A 14,943-nucleotide genomic window follows, 5' to 3' on the forward strand; every position below is an offset into this window, starting at 1 on the left:
GCCCCGTGCCCATCCACCCATTCTGTGCCCACCTGGTTCCTCTGCCCCCATACAACAGCCCCTTTCCCACCCACCCTCTTCGTTCCTCCACTGATGCCCTGTTCCCACTCAGACATCCCGTGAGTGTCCACCCACCCCTTCCCCCTCAAGCTCCCCTGTGCCTGTTCCATCAGCCCCGGCCGCTGGACCCCTGCCAGAGGTTTCCAGCCTCCCCAGCCTCAGGAACAGCATCCCTGGTTCTGGTCAACTGCTCGGAAAGGAAAGGGGCACAGCAGGTCTGGGGGCAAACCCTGCTGCCAACCCAAAGGAGCTCCGTTGGCCTTTTCTGTTCTATTTTTAAGCCCCAGAGGCCAGGGAAGCTGGAACTGTGGGAGGTGTGATGAGATTCCAGCGGGCAACACGATCCTGATCCCTCGTGGGCTGCAGGTCCCAGGGAAATAACAGGCTCTGTGTCCGTGCCAGGATTCACATTTCTGTCCTCCTGGGAGAGTGGGGAGGCTGCTTCAGGGCTTCCCTACCCAACACTATGTGAGGTCTGGCCCTGCAGCATAAGGATACCAGTGATCTGCTCCCAGCCCTGCGGGATCTGTCCCCAGGGGATGCAGGACATGCCAGCTGCCTGTTCTCAGCCCCGTTGGGCAATGCAAGCGGCAGTGACTCAGGCACCAGCAGGAGCTGAGCTCCATCAGGAGCTTCTAGGCATTGGTAATACTGAATGTGTGACAAAGCTGCTGGAGCAAGGCCTGGCAAATTAGCATGGAGATGCTGCAGAGATAAGCAGATAGAAATCCCAGCCCCACCGCGGGGAGGGTGTGCTGCAGTTCATCACTCAGCGGCACAGCACCAACTCAGCAGCTGCCAGGGACTGCTGTGACCGTGTTCAGCCTGTTCATACTCCTCCTGGCTGGGAAGCAAAGAGCAGGAACATCCTTAATGTGATGGCTGGAGCATACCTGTGCTTTCCCTCTGCCACCCTACAGACCCTGTTGGGCCAAAGGGACCCCCTCCCCACTTCCCCAGGGATGGTTGTGAGATGGGGTGAAGAGAGCATTTCCTCCCACCCGAGAGCAGAGGCCCTGAGCAGCAGCTGCTGCCAACTCACTGGACAGACAGAATCCTGTTATTGCAAAGACCGTGACCACATAGGGCCTCATGCCTGTCCTTGCAGGAAGGTCCCTTGGGGCCACCTCTCAGACACAAGGCCAGCCTCTGGCTCTGGAGCAAAGGGCTCTCCCCCAGGAGCTGTGTGGCTGGGGAGACCAGCCCTTAATTGCTGAGTGCAGTCCTGTTCCTGGTCTGAAGCTATTTCCTCAGAGGCCTTGGGCAGAGTTTACATTCCTGGGATGAGCATCCACTTTCTAGGCAGTGTGGAACAGAGACAGGAGAAGAGAAATAACATTCGGACACTGGTAACCTGTGATCAGCAACATCCTCCTGCATATGGGAGAAGCATCAAGCCGGCTGGGGTCACAGTTGCTTGCTTTCCCCTCTGCCATGCTCCTCCCTGGGGAGCCAAATCTGCCCTTCCCCAGCTGCAGGAGAGGGCTGGAGGTCGATGCTATAAATGCACCAGCATGTCCCTTGCGCCGCTTCCCACTCGGCTCTGGGGAGCAGAGTTACGCACTTTGGGAACAAGGGACAGAGGAAGCTCCAGGAACCAGTCAGGGACATAAGGCAAATAGAGACATTTCATTAAAGAGCACATGCCACCCCTGCAGCGAGCCCCATGCAGTGGCTGCTGACTGAGAGCATCACCTTGAATATGCCACTGCCTGCCTGTGCCACCTCCCTGCCCTGCTCACAGAGCTGAGGAAGGAGGTGGGTGGGAATGATGGTGTGGGTGAGCCCTGGCTGTCAGGGGAGGCAGGCCAGCCCTGGCACCCAGCTGCAAGCATGCCATGGCACAGCCCTGCCAGGGAACAGGGTCACCTTCCTGCCTCCTACACCTTCAGGGTGGGTGAGGGACAAGAGCAGGGCCCCTGGCTGCCCACAAGCACTGAAGGAGCCCAGAACAAGTAGCTGCTCTTCCCTGCAAAACCTCACCCTGCTCATTGCAGGCAAGGTCTCTCTTAAGTAATCTTTTCCATAAAACAGTCCCATTTCAGCATCAGAATTCTCTCACAGGCATCTTATTCTCTGCAAAATCCCACCTTTAGCATCTCACACAGAAAGAACCCAACAAAAACTTGCTCCTGCATCGTTCTTAAACCGACTGTAGCCAGGACCTCGCTTGTCACCCTGAAACCCTCAGAGAGCACCTCTGAAATCCTCAAGGATATTATTTTTGTTCTGCTGCTATTTAGGACACAGGACTCAGTCTCATCAAAGCTATAGACTTCTACCAAGGGAAGGGCCAACTGTAAATGATTCAGTGCCCAGCACAGTCACACTCTGGTGTTTGACCCCAGTAAGCAAGAACCCTGCCAGCAGCTCCCTATGTCCTGCACTGTGACAGGACTCCTGAGGTCAGAGCATAAGGAAGTAGGGCAGTGGGCTCCTCACATCTGCCCATCATCCCAGAACCCCCATGTCTCACCCTCGTCATTTCATTTGATTGCTTTCTGTGGTTCTGTGATCTCTTCTTAGAGTCTCCTAAGCTCCACTCTCAGTGAGCCAGTCTATAGCTAGCACTGATATAAAGCAGGTCAATCATCTGCAGTTTGTGTCTCCACAGTGAGAATGAGGATAGGAATGGTCTGGCTGGGGCATGCCCAGCTCCAGCCTCTTGTCACAGGGAACCCAGGTCTTGCTCTCAGGAGACTGCTACTGACTTCTGAGAAATGCAGGGCTCTCCAGTGCCCTTGCAGGCAAAGCAGAGCTGCACCAATGACCCCTGAACAGCCAGTGTTGCTCCTCAAGGAAACAGCTTGCACACAACCTGCCTGGGCACCTGGGCCCTCAGAGCTGTGCTGCAGCAATTCCCACTCTGCAATGCCCTCGGCAGCACATCCCCTGTCCCCGGCGGCTGGCTGCGGTGGCGTCAGCGCCTGCCCCAGCCCAGGTGCGCAGGGGGATGTGTTTGCTGAGGGGGAGGCTGACAATAGGGGGAAATGGGCCGGGCTGTGCACCCCATAGTGGTGGCTCACAGCCCCGGCCACCGCTGCCCGCGGCAGGCGGAAGCGTCCGGCCTTAGTCAGCCCCGGCCGCACGTGGCAGGAACTCTGCTGTTTGTTTTGGTTCCTGGGGAGGGGAGCTCAGCCTCCCCAGGGACCCACAGCCAAAGCTGCAAGCACCTGACAGTCCAGTCCCATGCCTGGGGACATCAGGGTCTGGTCCCCATGGGCACTGCAGGCTGGCCTAGGTCAGACATGAGTTCTGGAGGGGCATGGGATGAGCACCACGACTGTCTGAGAACTCTCCAAGCAGAGAAGCCAGGCAAGGGGAATCCTTGCAAACCTGGGCACTGCTTTCAGACACAAATCCCTCATGGGGAAAGTGATGATGCTACCAAGAAGGAGGTCCCTGACACTGCCAGACCCAAGCCCTGTAAAGCCACAGCCCTGATCCAGCCAGCGTTCCAGGCACAGATCAGCATTGGCAGACATAGTGCCACTCAGCTTAGTGCTCAGTGGCCGGTGGCTGGGCAGCCCCATGCTGCAGGGACTTGCCAGGCCACGGGTGTTTGCAGAAGAGCACAGCCCTGGAGCAGGGTGAGGCACTGGAGAGCCACACCACAGCCCCAAGCATACGTGGGCACCTTCAGGTAAGCATTCTGTCAGCAGCCCTGACAGCAAGCACAGTTACTGTGCCAGAACAACAGCCCCATGCACACCAAGTGCCCAGAGACCAGAGCTGGAAGCAGAGACATAATAACCACAGCACAGCTCACCCTGCTCTGCCCAAGTTCCTCTCTCGAAGCCCTAGGTGGGAGCTGCACCTTCAAGTCCCAGAAAGCCTGCAGGAATTTCTCTCCAGCAGCTGTAGAGTGCTATGCTTGGGAAAAACAAGGCTGAAGGCAGGACGGGCTGGTGCAGCAGTGTGCATGACCTTCTGCTACCGGCAGAGACAGAACACCCTGGGCCTGCACTGGAGGAGGCACAGGGTATGGCAGCCGTGGGAGGGGTGAGATTCTCCCAGCAGGAGAATCCTCTCCTCAGGAAAGGTCTAGACAGAGGTTACTTTACCACCAGTGAACCAAGCATATTCTGTGCATTTATCACGTTTCGTCTACCCTGGGGAAAGGGCAGTGAGCACTAAACAAAGAGAGGCACGCAGGCACAAACTGGGTGCTGCTCTGCTGCTGCTGTCCCTTGTCTCCAGCTTTCCCAGCCCAGCCAGTCCGTGGGCAGGGGCTGCCAGGCCCTTTTCTCCCCTGCCAAACTGGAACCCGATCCACACCCAGCCCAGAGCTTCTGGCCGCTTATCATGTGGATGCAGTTCTCCTGCTTTTAGTTGTCATAATATTGACACAAAGCAAAATAATAGTGATGGCGAGACTCTGCCTGGCTCTGGAAGGCAAACAGGCAAGGAGACGGGGAGTAGCAGACTCCACTATTGTGTGGGACAGGCAGCAGCCAGGGCTGCTTCCAAGCTCTGCTCCTCAGCATCACTCCTGCTGATAAGGGGGGGATGTGGGATGCGGGCGGAGGGGGATATAAGCTTCACAGCACACACTCTCCCTGCTGAGAAGAGTGAACGTGTGTATCGGCAGGGCTTCATCCCAAGAGGCTTTCCTAGAATGTGGGTGGAGGAGTGGCTCATCTCTCCCTTTCCCTGAAACCTGGCAGCCACTGAATAGCTGCCATCAGCCGCAGCAGACAATGAGCCAAGCGAGCCCGGGGCAGCTGCAGCGCCGGGAGCGTGAGCAGGGAGCTGCGGGGAGCTGGCTGTGACCAGGAAGCAGCGCAGACTGCTGGTGTCACGGACCCCTCGGTGACCACAAAGCGTCCAGGCCACACTGTGTCTCGCTCCAAGGGCCTGGCTTCCTGCAGCCACACCAGGATTGCCCTGGGACTTCTCTGGAGCCAGCCCGGAGGGATGAGCCCCCAGCAGCACCTTTGCAGCAGCACAGCCAGCCTGCCTTGTACCCTCCAAGTGGTGACAGGGCCACAGCCAACACCTGCATGGCGCCATGGAGCTTTCTGAGCACTCGTGCCTCTGGTGGCAGTGAAAAAACCCAATGTTTTTCAGGGTATGAAGGTCCAGGACACTAATAGCAATGCTGAGGACAACAGATCCCACCCAGCTCTGTAGCATGTTCCCTCATCCCTTGCTGGAGCTTGTTTTCCTACATGACATGCAGTGACTTCCCACACTTCCCTCACCTCTTCCTGACCAGCCTGGCCTTTGAACCAGCTGCCTCCAGCTGCCTGTATCACGAGGGAAGACCTGGTCTTCTGCCATAGATGAATGAGCCGACGAGTGAAGCTCCACATCCAGGGCAGGCATTTAGACGCCAGCTTCCCATGCCTCTCCCAGGGGCTGGGAAGAGCAAGAGGCAGCCCAGCCTGGGCTGCTTCCACAACAAGCCCTAGAAAAACCTTCATGCTTCCCAGCCTTGGTCTCTATTTTTAAGGCTTCTAAAAGGAGGGGGGGCACAAATTACAAACTTGCTGGCAGGAGACGGTCCCTGGGCTGGATTCAGAACCGCCTACTCATTTTCCATAGGGATTGTGGACTCCATTGGTACAACAAGGGTCTGGCTATGGGCTTGGCCTGCCTGTGTGTGCTGTGCTGATGTGAGGATGAGAGAGCAGCCGTTTTCCAGGCAGAGACAAGTTCACGTACGTGTAGGTGGCCAAGCCAGGAGCTGCACCAAATCCTTTGCGAATCTGAATTCATCTGCTATTCCCCTTAGCAATCCTTGCCTGTTTCCCCTTGGCCACCCAGGCAGCTATAGCAGCCAGGCTTTCCTGAGGATGACCAGTTTAGGAGACAGTTGTTACCAGAGGCATCAGCGAAGACCAGCAGACCACGTGCCCTGGTACCTGCAGCGTCAGATGTGAATTTCAAGCATGCCAAAACTGCCGATGACTCAGCCAATGTGTGCGTGCGCCTGAAAAGCCACAGAGCTCAGCTTTCCAGCTATCCACGTACCTGCATTTGATCAGCAGCTGTTTGTTTGGGCTTGTTGTCTTCTTTCCCTGGAAGCTGGAGTTTTAAACCTGCATTCCACACTCAGTTCAGCTCATCATTTCCATCTCCTTCACTTACTAAGTGACCTACTTTCTCCCCTGTAGCACACTGGTATGGGCTCCCTTCAGCAGATTCATTCCTGCCTCTACATCTGTGACTGCAAGAGCTTTGGTCTTGACTTATTTTTGTCTTGGGCTTTTGAGCACAGGTTTTCTGAAGAGCAATCATGTCACATCAAAAACACCTTAGTACATCCTTCCCCTTTGTGTTCCCACTACACCCATGCACTGTGACCTCCTTCACTCTGTCACTCTGTGCTCAGCAAGTGGCTTAGGCACCCAGCAGTAATGCTGCTTCTTCCCATGTCACCCACCTAGTCCATGCTGAGCTGACAGCCTGACCTGCTGCTCCTGCTGGGCCATGGCTCTGCTGGCTCTCCTCTGCTGGCTCCTTTTCTTTGCCTATGCTGAGCGTGAGCAGCTCACTTTGCTTACCCAACTCTTGCAGATGAGTCCAATTACTAGAGTTCAGCAAACTGATTCTCCTCCCTGGCATTTTCTCCAGCCCACTTATCCGCTGAGAGTTTCTAATCCAAACAGCCTCCCAGCACACGATGTTCCCGTGCTCCCAGGCTCTACCCAGCCTCTGTCCTGCCTTGTCCTCCCTCACATGAGCATTTGGGGGATGACATTCAGCCCCCAGGGATGCAGAATTCCCTGGGCCAAGGGAAGCAGTGTCTCCAGCAATCAGCCCAGATGGTACAGAGCAGGATGCCATCCTGGCTAGGCTGGCAGCTCTCCAAGGAGGTAAGGCAGTTTTTAGCTCCTCTGCAGGCCCATAAAATGTGCTGCCATGCTCGGCTCATTCCCTGCTCAGCTCTTTTGTCCACATCACCAGCACTGTCTGCAGTTGTGTCAGTCCCCTTTGCTGTCTTTGCTGTCTCTCCTCTTCCTCAATCCCTCCTTTTCAGTCCTGCTGGGCAGTCCTTGTCTAACTCATTGGGTCCTGACAGCAGCGGCTGGCTAGTGACAGTTGGATATCTTGTAGCCATGGTCCCTCTGAGCAGCCTGAGGCTCTCCAGAGAGCCACAGGTTTTGGCTCAGTTCAGCTATGCAGAGCTAACAGCTCCTGAAATCCCCATTCAGAGGCTTTCATTCATGAAACACAAGGCAGCAGACCAAGTGCAGGACTCTGTCCCTCAAGGGACACCAGACTGCCAGCCGCCTAAACTAGCTGTGGCAGCAGTGCCCGCCAGAAAGTGCTGCAGGGAAAAGAACAGAAACAGCACAAACGGGAAAAGCTCTGCAGCTTGGCAGAGTGCTGGGAAAAAACTGCCCTGCAATAGTTACTGGGACCAAAGCAGGGAATGTAAACAGCCCAGCATCCACTAGGAGGTCATAACCTCAGAGCCTGGTTTCCCTTCCTCTTCTCCATCCTGCATAATCTCCAAGAGCTGCTCTGTTTACTAGCAAGATAAGTAAACAAACAAAGGAAAGCTCCAACGCAATAATTTTAATTTTTTTTGGCCAATCCACAGGTCCCAGTCCCTGGGTGCATGCGTGGGAGCTGTTTCTGCACACTGAGGCAGCTGGCACACAGCACTGCAGGAGCAGCCGATGGGCACGGGCAGCCTCCCCAGCCCTGCTGGAAGTGGCTGTGCAGAGAGGCAAAGGGGGAATGGGGCTCCCCTGCACAAGTGCTCCAGGGAGCCTCTGATTTACACACTGCAGAAGAAAACATACACCTAAATCTGGGGAGAAGGAGGAGACAAGGCAGTGGGGAACCAGGACGTGCCCAGTTGGCACAGTGGGGCCCAGCACAGTGGAGCCAATAGCTGGGCAAACCCTGTCACCCTCTACTGTCTTTCTCCAGGGACAAAGGATGGGACAAGCTCATCACGGAGGGAAACTCTGACTTCCATCCTGGACTGCAGCACCCTCCAAGCACATCCAGCCAAACCTGGATGTGTGGCCTTTTGCCAGGCATTGGAGAGATACACTGAGCTTCCTTCCCCAGGCTGCTGGGCACTCTGGCTTCCAGGCACAGGGGCACTTGAGGAAGCAGGAGGAAAAGAGAGGTATGGAAGGACCCTCAGTCCTCTGCAGGCTTTGGGTGACAAATCACCTGCCTCAAGTCCTCAGAGCCAGCACACCAGCTGCTGGTGTTTTGCTGGGGACTCAAGAGTCCCCAGTCAGGAGTTGGCTGTAGGGCGAGCCCTAAGCAAACTGGATGAACACAGAAAGAATGTAATGAACATCCAAGGCCCTACAGGCCTCAGCATAAACCTGTTTGCTTTTATTTCCTAATCTCAAACAACAGGACACAGAGCAGAGTGATAGAGTAAAGCAGTACCGCAATGAGAATTATTCCATGGCTCCTGCCTGTTCCCTGGACACACTGCTCCAGGAACTAGACACAAAGGAGCTACATTCCTGCCTTATCCAGGGCCGGTTCTGGCTCTGCCAGTAAGAACAATCGGGCTGCCAGGAACTGCGCCTTTTCCAGCGCGTTTGATTTGGCTCTCCACATGCGGCGCAGCGCCCGCTCCAAAGCAAACCCGGCCCTGCGCTCCCGGGCCCGGGCACCGCCCGCTCCAAAGCAAACCCGGCCATCCGCATGGCCCCGCCCACCGCCGGGCGCGCCGCTCATTGGCCGAGCCGCCGCGGGGGGCGGGCACAGCGCGGCAGCCTTCGCCAATGGCGCGGCGGGGCGGCGGAAGCGGAAGTGGAAGTGCCACCGCCATGCCGGGCGCCGCCGAGCGCGGTTCGGAGCTCTCCGAGCAGATCGAGGCCTTCGCGGCGCGGCTGCGGCGCGGCGGGGAGCGGCCGCGCTCCGAGGACACTGCGCGGCAGACGCTGTCGCTGCTGCGGAAGATCGTCGGGAACGGGCGATGGAGCCGGGCCGGTGAGCGGACTCAGCGTTTTCCCCGGGCGGGTGCGGGGCAGTTGCACCCCGGTGGCGGCTGTCGGGGGCGGAAGGATCCGCAGGGCCGGGGCAGGCCCGGTGCCTGGGAGCTGGGGCCTCGCTAGCAGCGGCCGGCGGATTGCCAGCGCTTGTCCTGCCGCGGCCGAGCCCTTCCCAGCTGCTGCGCTCGCGGGCCGCGTTACCCGAGGCGCTGCCCTGCCCCAGCCGTGCGCTCCCCTCAGCGGCAGCACTCCGAGCACCGATCTTTCCAGCAGCATGCGGTTTCCTCTTTCAGAGGAAAGACCAAATGCGCTGCTGATGGTCTTCCCTAAGTCCGTGTTGTGTCCAAGAGTTTCCGACTACAAAACCCACCAGTGGAACCAACTGCTCTCTGCTCGCCCTTTGCTGTTGTTTCTTGGTGCCGTGGTCCTTGTGCTGGAGCAGCTGCTGCCCTGGGATGTTGAGGGTTGTGCACTGGTTTGGTGCTCACGTGGGCTTGCTCTGGGCAGCGATAACGAAGGCACTCCCCTCTTTTAGGGGAGCTCATGGATCTGATCCGGACAGAGGGCCAGAGGATGACGGCAGCCCAGCCATCAGAGACAACAGTGGGCAACATGGTGCGACGAGTATTGAAGGTCATTCGTGAGGAGTATGGCAGGTAAAGTGCCCCTCTTGCATCATGTATCTCTGAAAGCCCAGAACTGCCCTTTTAAGCTGCTTCTGTAAAACCCCTTTAGTTTCAATCACCCCCTTTTCCCACCTCTCCTAGAGAGGGATTCAGGGAGTTTAACACCAAGGGAAACCCTGTTGATTCCACCGTGGGTGATGACATTGCCTCTTTACAAACCACTTGGTCTATGTGCTGTGAGTGCACAGACAGCAGTCCGTGCCCTGGCCTTGGGTTGTTTTTTCTGTCTGTACTCAGGGGGGTCCATCCCACTGCAGCAGTAGCCTCCAGCCTGCTCCTTGTCTATGGACAGCAGTGTTTGCACATGACTTAAAAAGGCATTTTCTGGCAGCTATTTGGGTGTTTGTCTGCCAAGACAGCTATGGAAGCTCTTTGCTGTGGCCTCCTGTGGGTGGCTTTCCTTCCTGTCTCTTCACATCCAGGTGTGCCACACTGTGGGGACAGTGCTCAGCCTGGCTGTGGCCCTGTGCTCTTTCCTGAGGCTGAAGAGGCCACTTTTCTCCACAGGCTTCACGGGCGCAGTGAGGAAAGTGACCAGCAAGAATCCCTGCACAAACTCCTGACTTCTGGAGGACTGAGCGAAGATTTCAGAACTCCTTACCCCTCCCTCAGAGCCAATGTTATTGAAGCTATTAATGAGATGCTAATTGAGCTAGGTATGTATGGGTCTGAATTGCTCCTGAGTGAAGATTCTTATGGGATGGAACTGATGCCTCCCTCTTCTCTAGGTGAAAACAATAAGGATCTGGGAGGCTTAATCTGAAGGAACCAAGGGAGTGAAGCCCTGCTACTCCTAGGACTTAGTTTTAAGTCCTCTTTGGCTTACGAGGAGATGGGTAGATTGTGGAAGGGCTGTAGGCCTGTGCTCTTGGTCTTCTGGGAAGTCTTGAGTCCTCTGAAGAGTGTAAAATCCCTATGCAGATATAACCTGACCCTTGTAACAAAGAACTGTGGTACAATTTTCTTTTTCTGCAATACTTGTGACAAATCAGGCATCCGACTCACCTTCTGAGGACCAGGTTGCCCTGCTATTGAACTACAAAACTGTTGAAGTTTAGTGGGCCTGGTGGTAATCAGGAGTAATGCTGACACAATCTACTCCCCTCACAATGGAGTTTTCAGTACAGCTATTTTTATATATAGGGAGGGATATGCTAGGAAGCACGGGGCATTCAAGGCCCAGCTTCTTGGTTCCACTCTACTGGCAAAAGGAATGAAAAGCTGCTCCTGCTCTCCCAGTGCTAATAACATTGCTTTAGTGAAAAATGGTCTTGTTGGAGAACAGTCCTAGCAGCTTTTACAACCACATCTTCCTTGTGTTCCAGAGGGCACCACTGATAACATTGCCATGCAGGCCCTGGAGCACATCCACTCCAATGAGGTGATCATGACCATTGGCTACTCCCGCACTGTTGAGGCTTTCCTGAAGGAAGCCGCTCGCAAGCGCAAGTTCCAGGTCATCGTGGCAGAGTGTGCGCCGTTCTGCCAGGTGAGGCTGCGCTGGCTGCACCATGGTGTCCTGCACATCCTTACTGAAACCTTATGTCTGGAATCAAGATGAATGTTATGGAAATTCCTTTGCAGTTGAGAGGTTGGAGACGGCTCATTATCCTACCCCAGCATCCTTGAGTTAAAGGGCTGTGTTGAGATTTCATCACTTGATATTTTTGCATTTCAGACAAGAACTGAGTGCTGATACCTCTACAATTGCACTGCAGGAGCTGTATCACAGGGAACCAATTGGATTCTCCCTCTTTTTAGGGTCATGAAATGGCTGTCCGACTGTCTAAAGAGAATATTGAAACTACTGTCATGAGTGATGCAGCTATTTTTGCTGTCATGTCTCGAGTCAACAAGGTAAGGAGGGCTCCACTGGAGAAGGGAGTTCTTGGAGGTTGGGTGCTTAGGTCTCTCAAATCAACTGCAAGTCCCAGCAGTGATGGATGTGTTTCTTCACTGAAATTAACTCAAAATTATAGTCATCCCTGTTCACTGCTGGGGTGGAGATACAGTGTGGAACTGTAAGTCAGTATGATGACTGACTGAGTAGTGATAGGTTTTTCTGGCTTAGTGGCTACAGTTACAAGAGAGCCTCAAAGGATTAACCTCAGTTTTCAAAGGAAATGGAACAAAAAGCAGGATTTCCAAAGGGAAGAAACACCCCTTTTCCTGAAACAGAAGATGAGGAATAGTTAAGGTTTGTCTTGTTAAACAGATCTGTTCTGTACTTTTATAGAGATGAAAACTTGGCACCCCAAAGTGGGGGGAAGAAAAAGTACTTGTAACATATTAAAATCCAGCCACACCAATTCTTATCTAAATATTTTGAGCTGCTCTATATTATTCCCTCAACCATAATGCAAGAGGATTTTTGAAATGAGTAGTCAAGTTACTTGTATAAAGCTTACTTTGTAGGTTTGTAGAACAACAATGACCACAGCCCAGTTTCTGCTTGGTGTTCCCTGCAGTAGAACATACATTTGTCTTCTGCAGTTCTCTGTGCTGGCTTCCCTGTGCTGGAGTCATGCTCTTGTTAGTGAGGAACGTCTCAGTGCAGAGCCAGTGCCAGATGAAACAGATCAAGCATTCAGCTGCCCTGTAACTCAGCCCCTGGCTGGCTGGCTGCACTGACACAGTCTTCCTCCAGCTCATCTGTCAGGGTTTCAGCCAGGAAGTGTTCCTTCCCCAGTTTGCTGTGGAACATGCTATCCAATTCTGATTTGTCCTTTTAAGGTCATCATTGGTACAAAGACAATCCTGGCCAATGGCGCCCTGATTGCTGTGAGTGGCACTCATACTCTGGCACTGGCAGCTAAACACCACTCCACTCCACTCATCGTGTGTGCCCCCATGTTCAAGCTTTCACCACAGGTAAGTACAGTGCCTCTTCAGGACTGCACCTGCAGGGGCTTTTAGTTGTGGGAGCTGAGGGTGGAGAGCACCATCTGTCCCCAGGCAAGGTCAGTAAATGAGCCATCTGCCATCTAGCACTGTTACTTCAGATAGGAGATCTCACCCAAATCTGGCACACCTCAGGATCTCCTTGAAGCACTGCCCTCTGCCACATGTGCAAAGCAGTACATTTGGTATAAGGATGTAGACCACTGCCAGGACTGATGAGACTGGCATTGCCATAATTATTTTTCCTCAGCCATGACAGATTTCAGTTTATACATCAGTGCTGAAAGGCAGAGAATGTAGAATGAGACATTCAAAACTCTTTCTTACACTCGGTACTTTTTCAGTATTGTCAAATGAAATTGCAGACTGGGGAATTCACTCCTCCAGTTCTGTAGGCTTTGATAAGGGCAGCCATGTCATAGAAGGCTCTGAAAGCTTTGAGGAAAAACCTTTCACCTGTTAATGTTAGAGTGGTGATAGACACAAGCACTATGTAATTACTGTGAACAAAGTTAGCATCATCCAGCAAGTCATCTTCTGCATTAGTTCCTTCCAGTGCCAGGATCTGTTTTCACAAGGATGATCGGGTAGGGCTTGTTTCCTGATCTTCCTGTACTTTCTCATTTAGTTCCCTAATGAAGAAGATTCATTCCACAAGTTTGTGTCACCACAGGAAGTGCTGCCATTCACAGAAGGTACTGGTTATTCTTTATACATCTGGTCAAGCTGGTTCAGACTAGAATTTTTTTTTTCTTTTTTGTAACTCATATAAAATATTAATCATCAGACTACATCAAGACAGAAAATCCTTTTCAGAAGAGAGTGCTGTGAACCATCTGGTTTTATAACTCTGTATTACATAGAGAGAAAGGATTTCTTTTGAACACTGTCTTTTCAGTTTTGCTTTGCTCTGAAATGATATTTTATTTGGTGGTGGTGATAATGATGCCACTTGGGTAGATAGCAGTTTCCTTGGGACAGGACAGATGCCCAACATTGAGGGCAGCTTCCCTTAGTTGCTCTAATTTCTTGAAACTTTGTTATGTGATACAGCCATTGAAACAGTGTCTCTGCCATGGGCTTCCCAAACAAGCACCATCTTTAGAAGGTGCCAGTGCCCAAGCCAGCAAAGTTAGTTTCAGTTAGCAAAGTCTCTTTCAAAGCTCCATTTCTATGTGACAAAGACTTTTGAAATTAAGATAGCAGGCTTGGCACTGGATTTTAGTTTTGGCCTTCTGAGCATTTCTTTAAATTCTGACTTTGGCAGTATCAGCATTCTTATATTACATAGTGGTAGGGGTTTTTTGCAATTAGAGACATCTACATCAGAGGGGATCTGGGGTTTCTACCAACAAAAATGACCAGAAACAGAGTTTTGCCATTCATTCAAGATTGCTGTATACATGTAATTCAATTACATCAGTGAAGAAGTTGGAAAGTATTCAGTATGTTCAAGTACTGACTTCAGGGTGGCATGTGCATAACCAGTTTCAGGGACTCCAGAAGGTGTGCAAAAGACTAAATGTACTTTGAGTTGCTTTGACTGATACCACTGCTATTCACTTTTCAGGAGAGATCCTGGCAAAAATCAATGTTCACTGCCCAGTGTTTGACTACGTCCCTCCAGAGCTCATTACTCTCTTCATTTCTAACATTGGGGGTAATGCACCTTCCTACATCTACCGCCTCATGAGCGAGCTCTACCATCCAGATGACTATGAACTCTAATGTGTGAAACACATCGCTATTTGGACTGTTTCAGTCTTTCTCTTCAGAAAGATAGAACAGCTAATTGAACTGTATGTTGCAAACACAGGTTGCTGTGGGGAGCCAGTGGGGCATTTGCTCAGCAATGTCTTTCCTACCCAAAAGAAGTAAGAGAGGGCAGAACAGGTTTTCATCTCTGTGCTGTCAGAAGTGGGGCTGCTAACCCACTTTGATTTTGAAATAGCAAGGCATATGTGTAACTGGGGCAGCTAAGCTGTTACTTCAAAGTACGCTGCAATAAAGGCTGTTTACAGTGACCTCACTGTTAAGCACATTTTCCATATGCAGTTGTTTTGTTTCTTTAACTAGCACAAGTTTTACCAGTGTAGTGAGTTGCCTGCACTCACTACATGATGCAGTAGCAGGCTTTACAGCATGCTTTTACAAGTGAATGTGATAGGAGTAGGAATCCTTCAATGGTTGTCTTCAAAATGGATATTTAACTATTTAGTTATTTCTGCAGGGCTATGTGAGTATTTAGAAATCTCTCATTTAAGAACACAAACTGCAAGGAGCTGGAGAAAGCAGCTGTGTGTGTCATTCATTTCCTGATTGTAAGTTCCCCTATATATACTATGAAGCTGGTTGATCCTCATTCCAACCGCTGC

At 52.6% G+C, this 14,943-nt stretch overlaps 1 protein-coding gene across 2 annotated transcripts; it reads left to right on the forward strand.

Moving 5' to 3' along the window:
• Window positions 1-8,784: 8,784 nt before the first annotated feature.
• Window positions 8,785-14,917, forward strand: EIF2B2 (eukaryotic translation initiation factor 2B subunit beta). Of its 2 annotated transcripts, XM_079308723.1 has the most exons (9): window positions 8,785-8,979; window positions 9,517-9,637; window positions 10,175-10,323; window positions 10,993-11,156; window positions 11,429-11,524; window positions 12,401-12,538; window positions 13,197-13,263; window positions 14,139-14,295; window positions 14,906-14,917. In XM_079308723.1, coding segments are annotated over exons 1-9 (1,056 nt in total). In that variant the 5' UTR covers window positions 8,785-8,816; the 3' UTR covers window positions 14,907-14,917. The 2 variants fall into 2 exon arrangements, with proteins under 2 accessions (XP_079164849.1, XP_079164848.1); XM_079308722.1 differs by lacking the exon at window positions 14,906-14,917 and having other exon boundaries at window positions 14,139-14,609.
• Window positions 14,918-14,943: the final 26 nt, after the last annotated feature.

The sequence above is a fragment of the Erithacus rubecula genome, assembly GCF_903797595.1.
Source record: "Erithacus rubecula genome assembly, chromosome: 6".
NCBI lineage: Eukaryota > Metazoa > Chordata > Aves > Passeriformes > Muscicapidae > Erithacus > Erithacus rubecula.

What these genes read in the sequence shown, in the direction of transcription:
- EIF2B2 (XM_079308723.1), top strand. Translation starts at nt 8,817, where the DNA reads ATGCCGGGCGCCGCCGAGCGCGGTTCGGAGCTCTCCGAGCAGATCGAG. An exon ending in AGTGTGCGCCGTTCTGCCAG is followed by an intron (nt 11,157 to 11,428) that starts GTGAGGCTGCGC and finishes CCCTCTTTTTAG; the next exon opens with GGTCATGAAATGGCTGTCCG. An exon ending in AGTGCTGCCATTCACAGAAG is followed by an intron (nt 13,264 to 14,138) that starts GTACTGGTTATT and finishes TTCACTTTTCAG; the next exon opens with GAGAGATCCTGGCAAAAATC.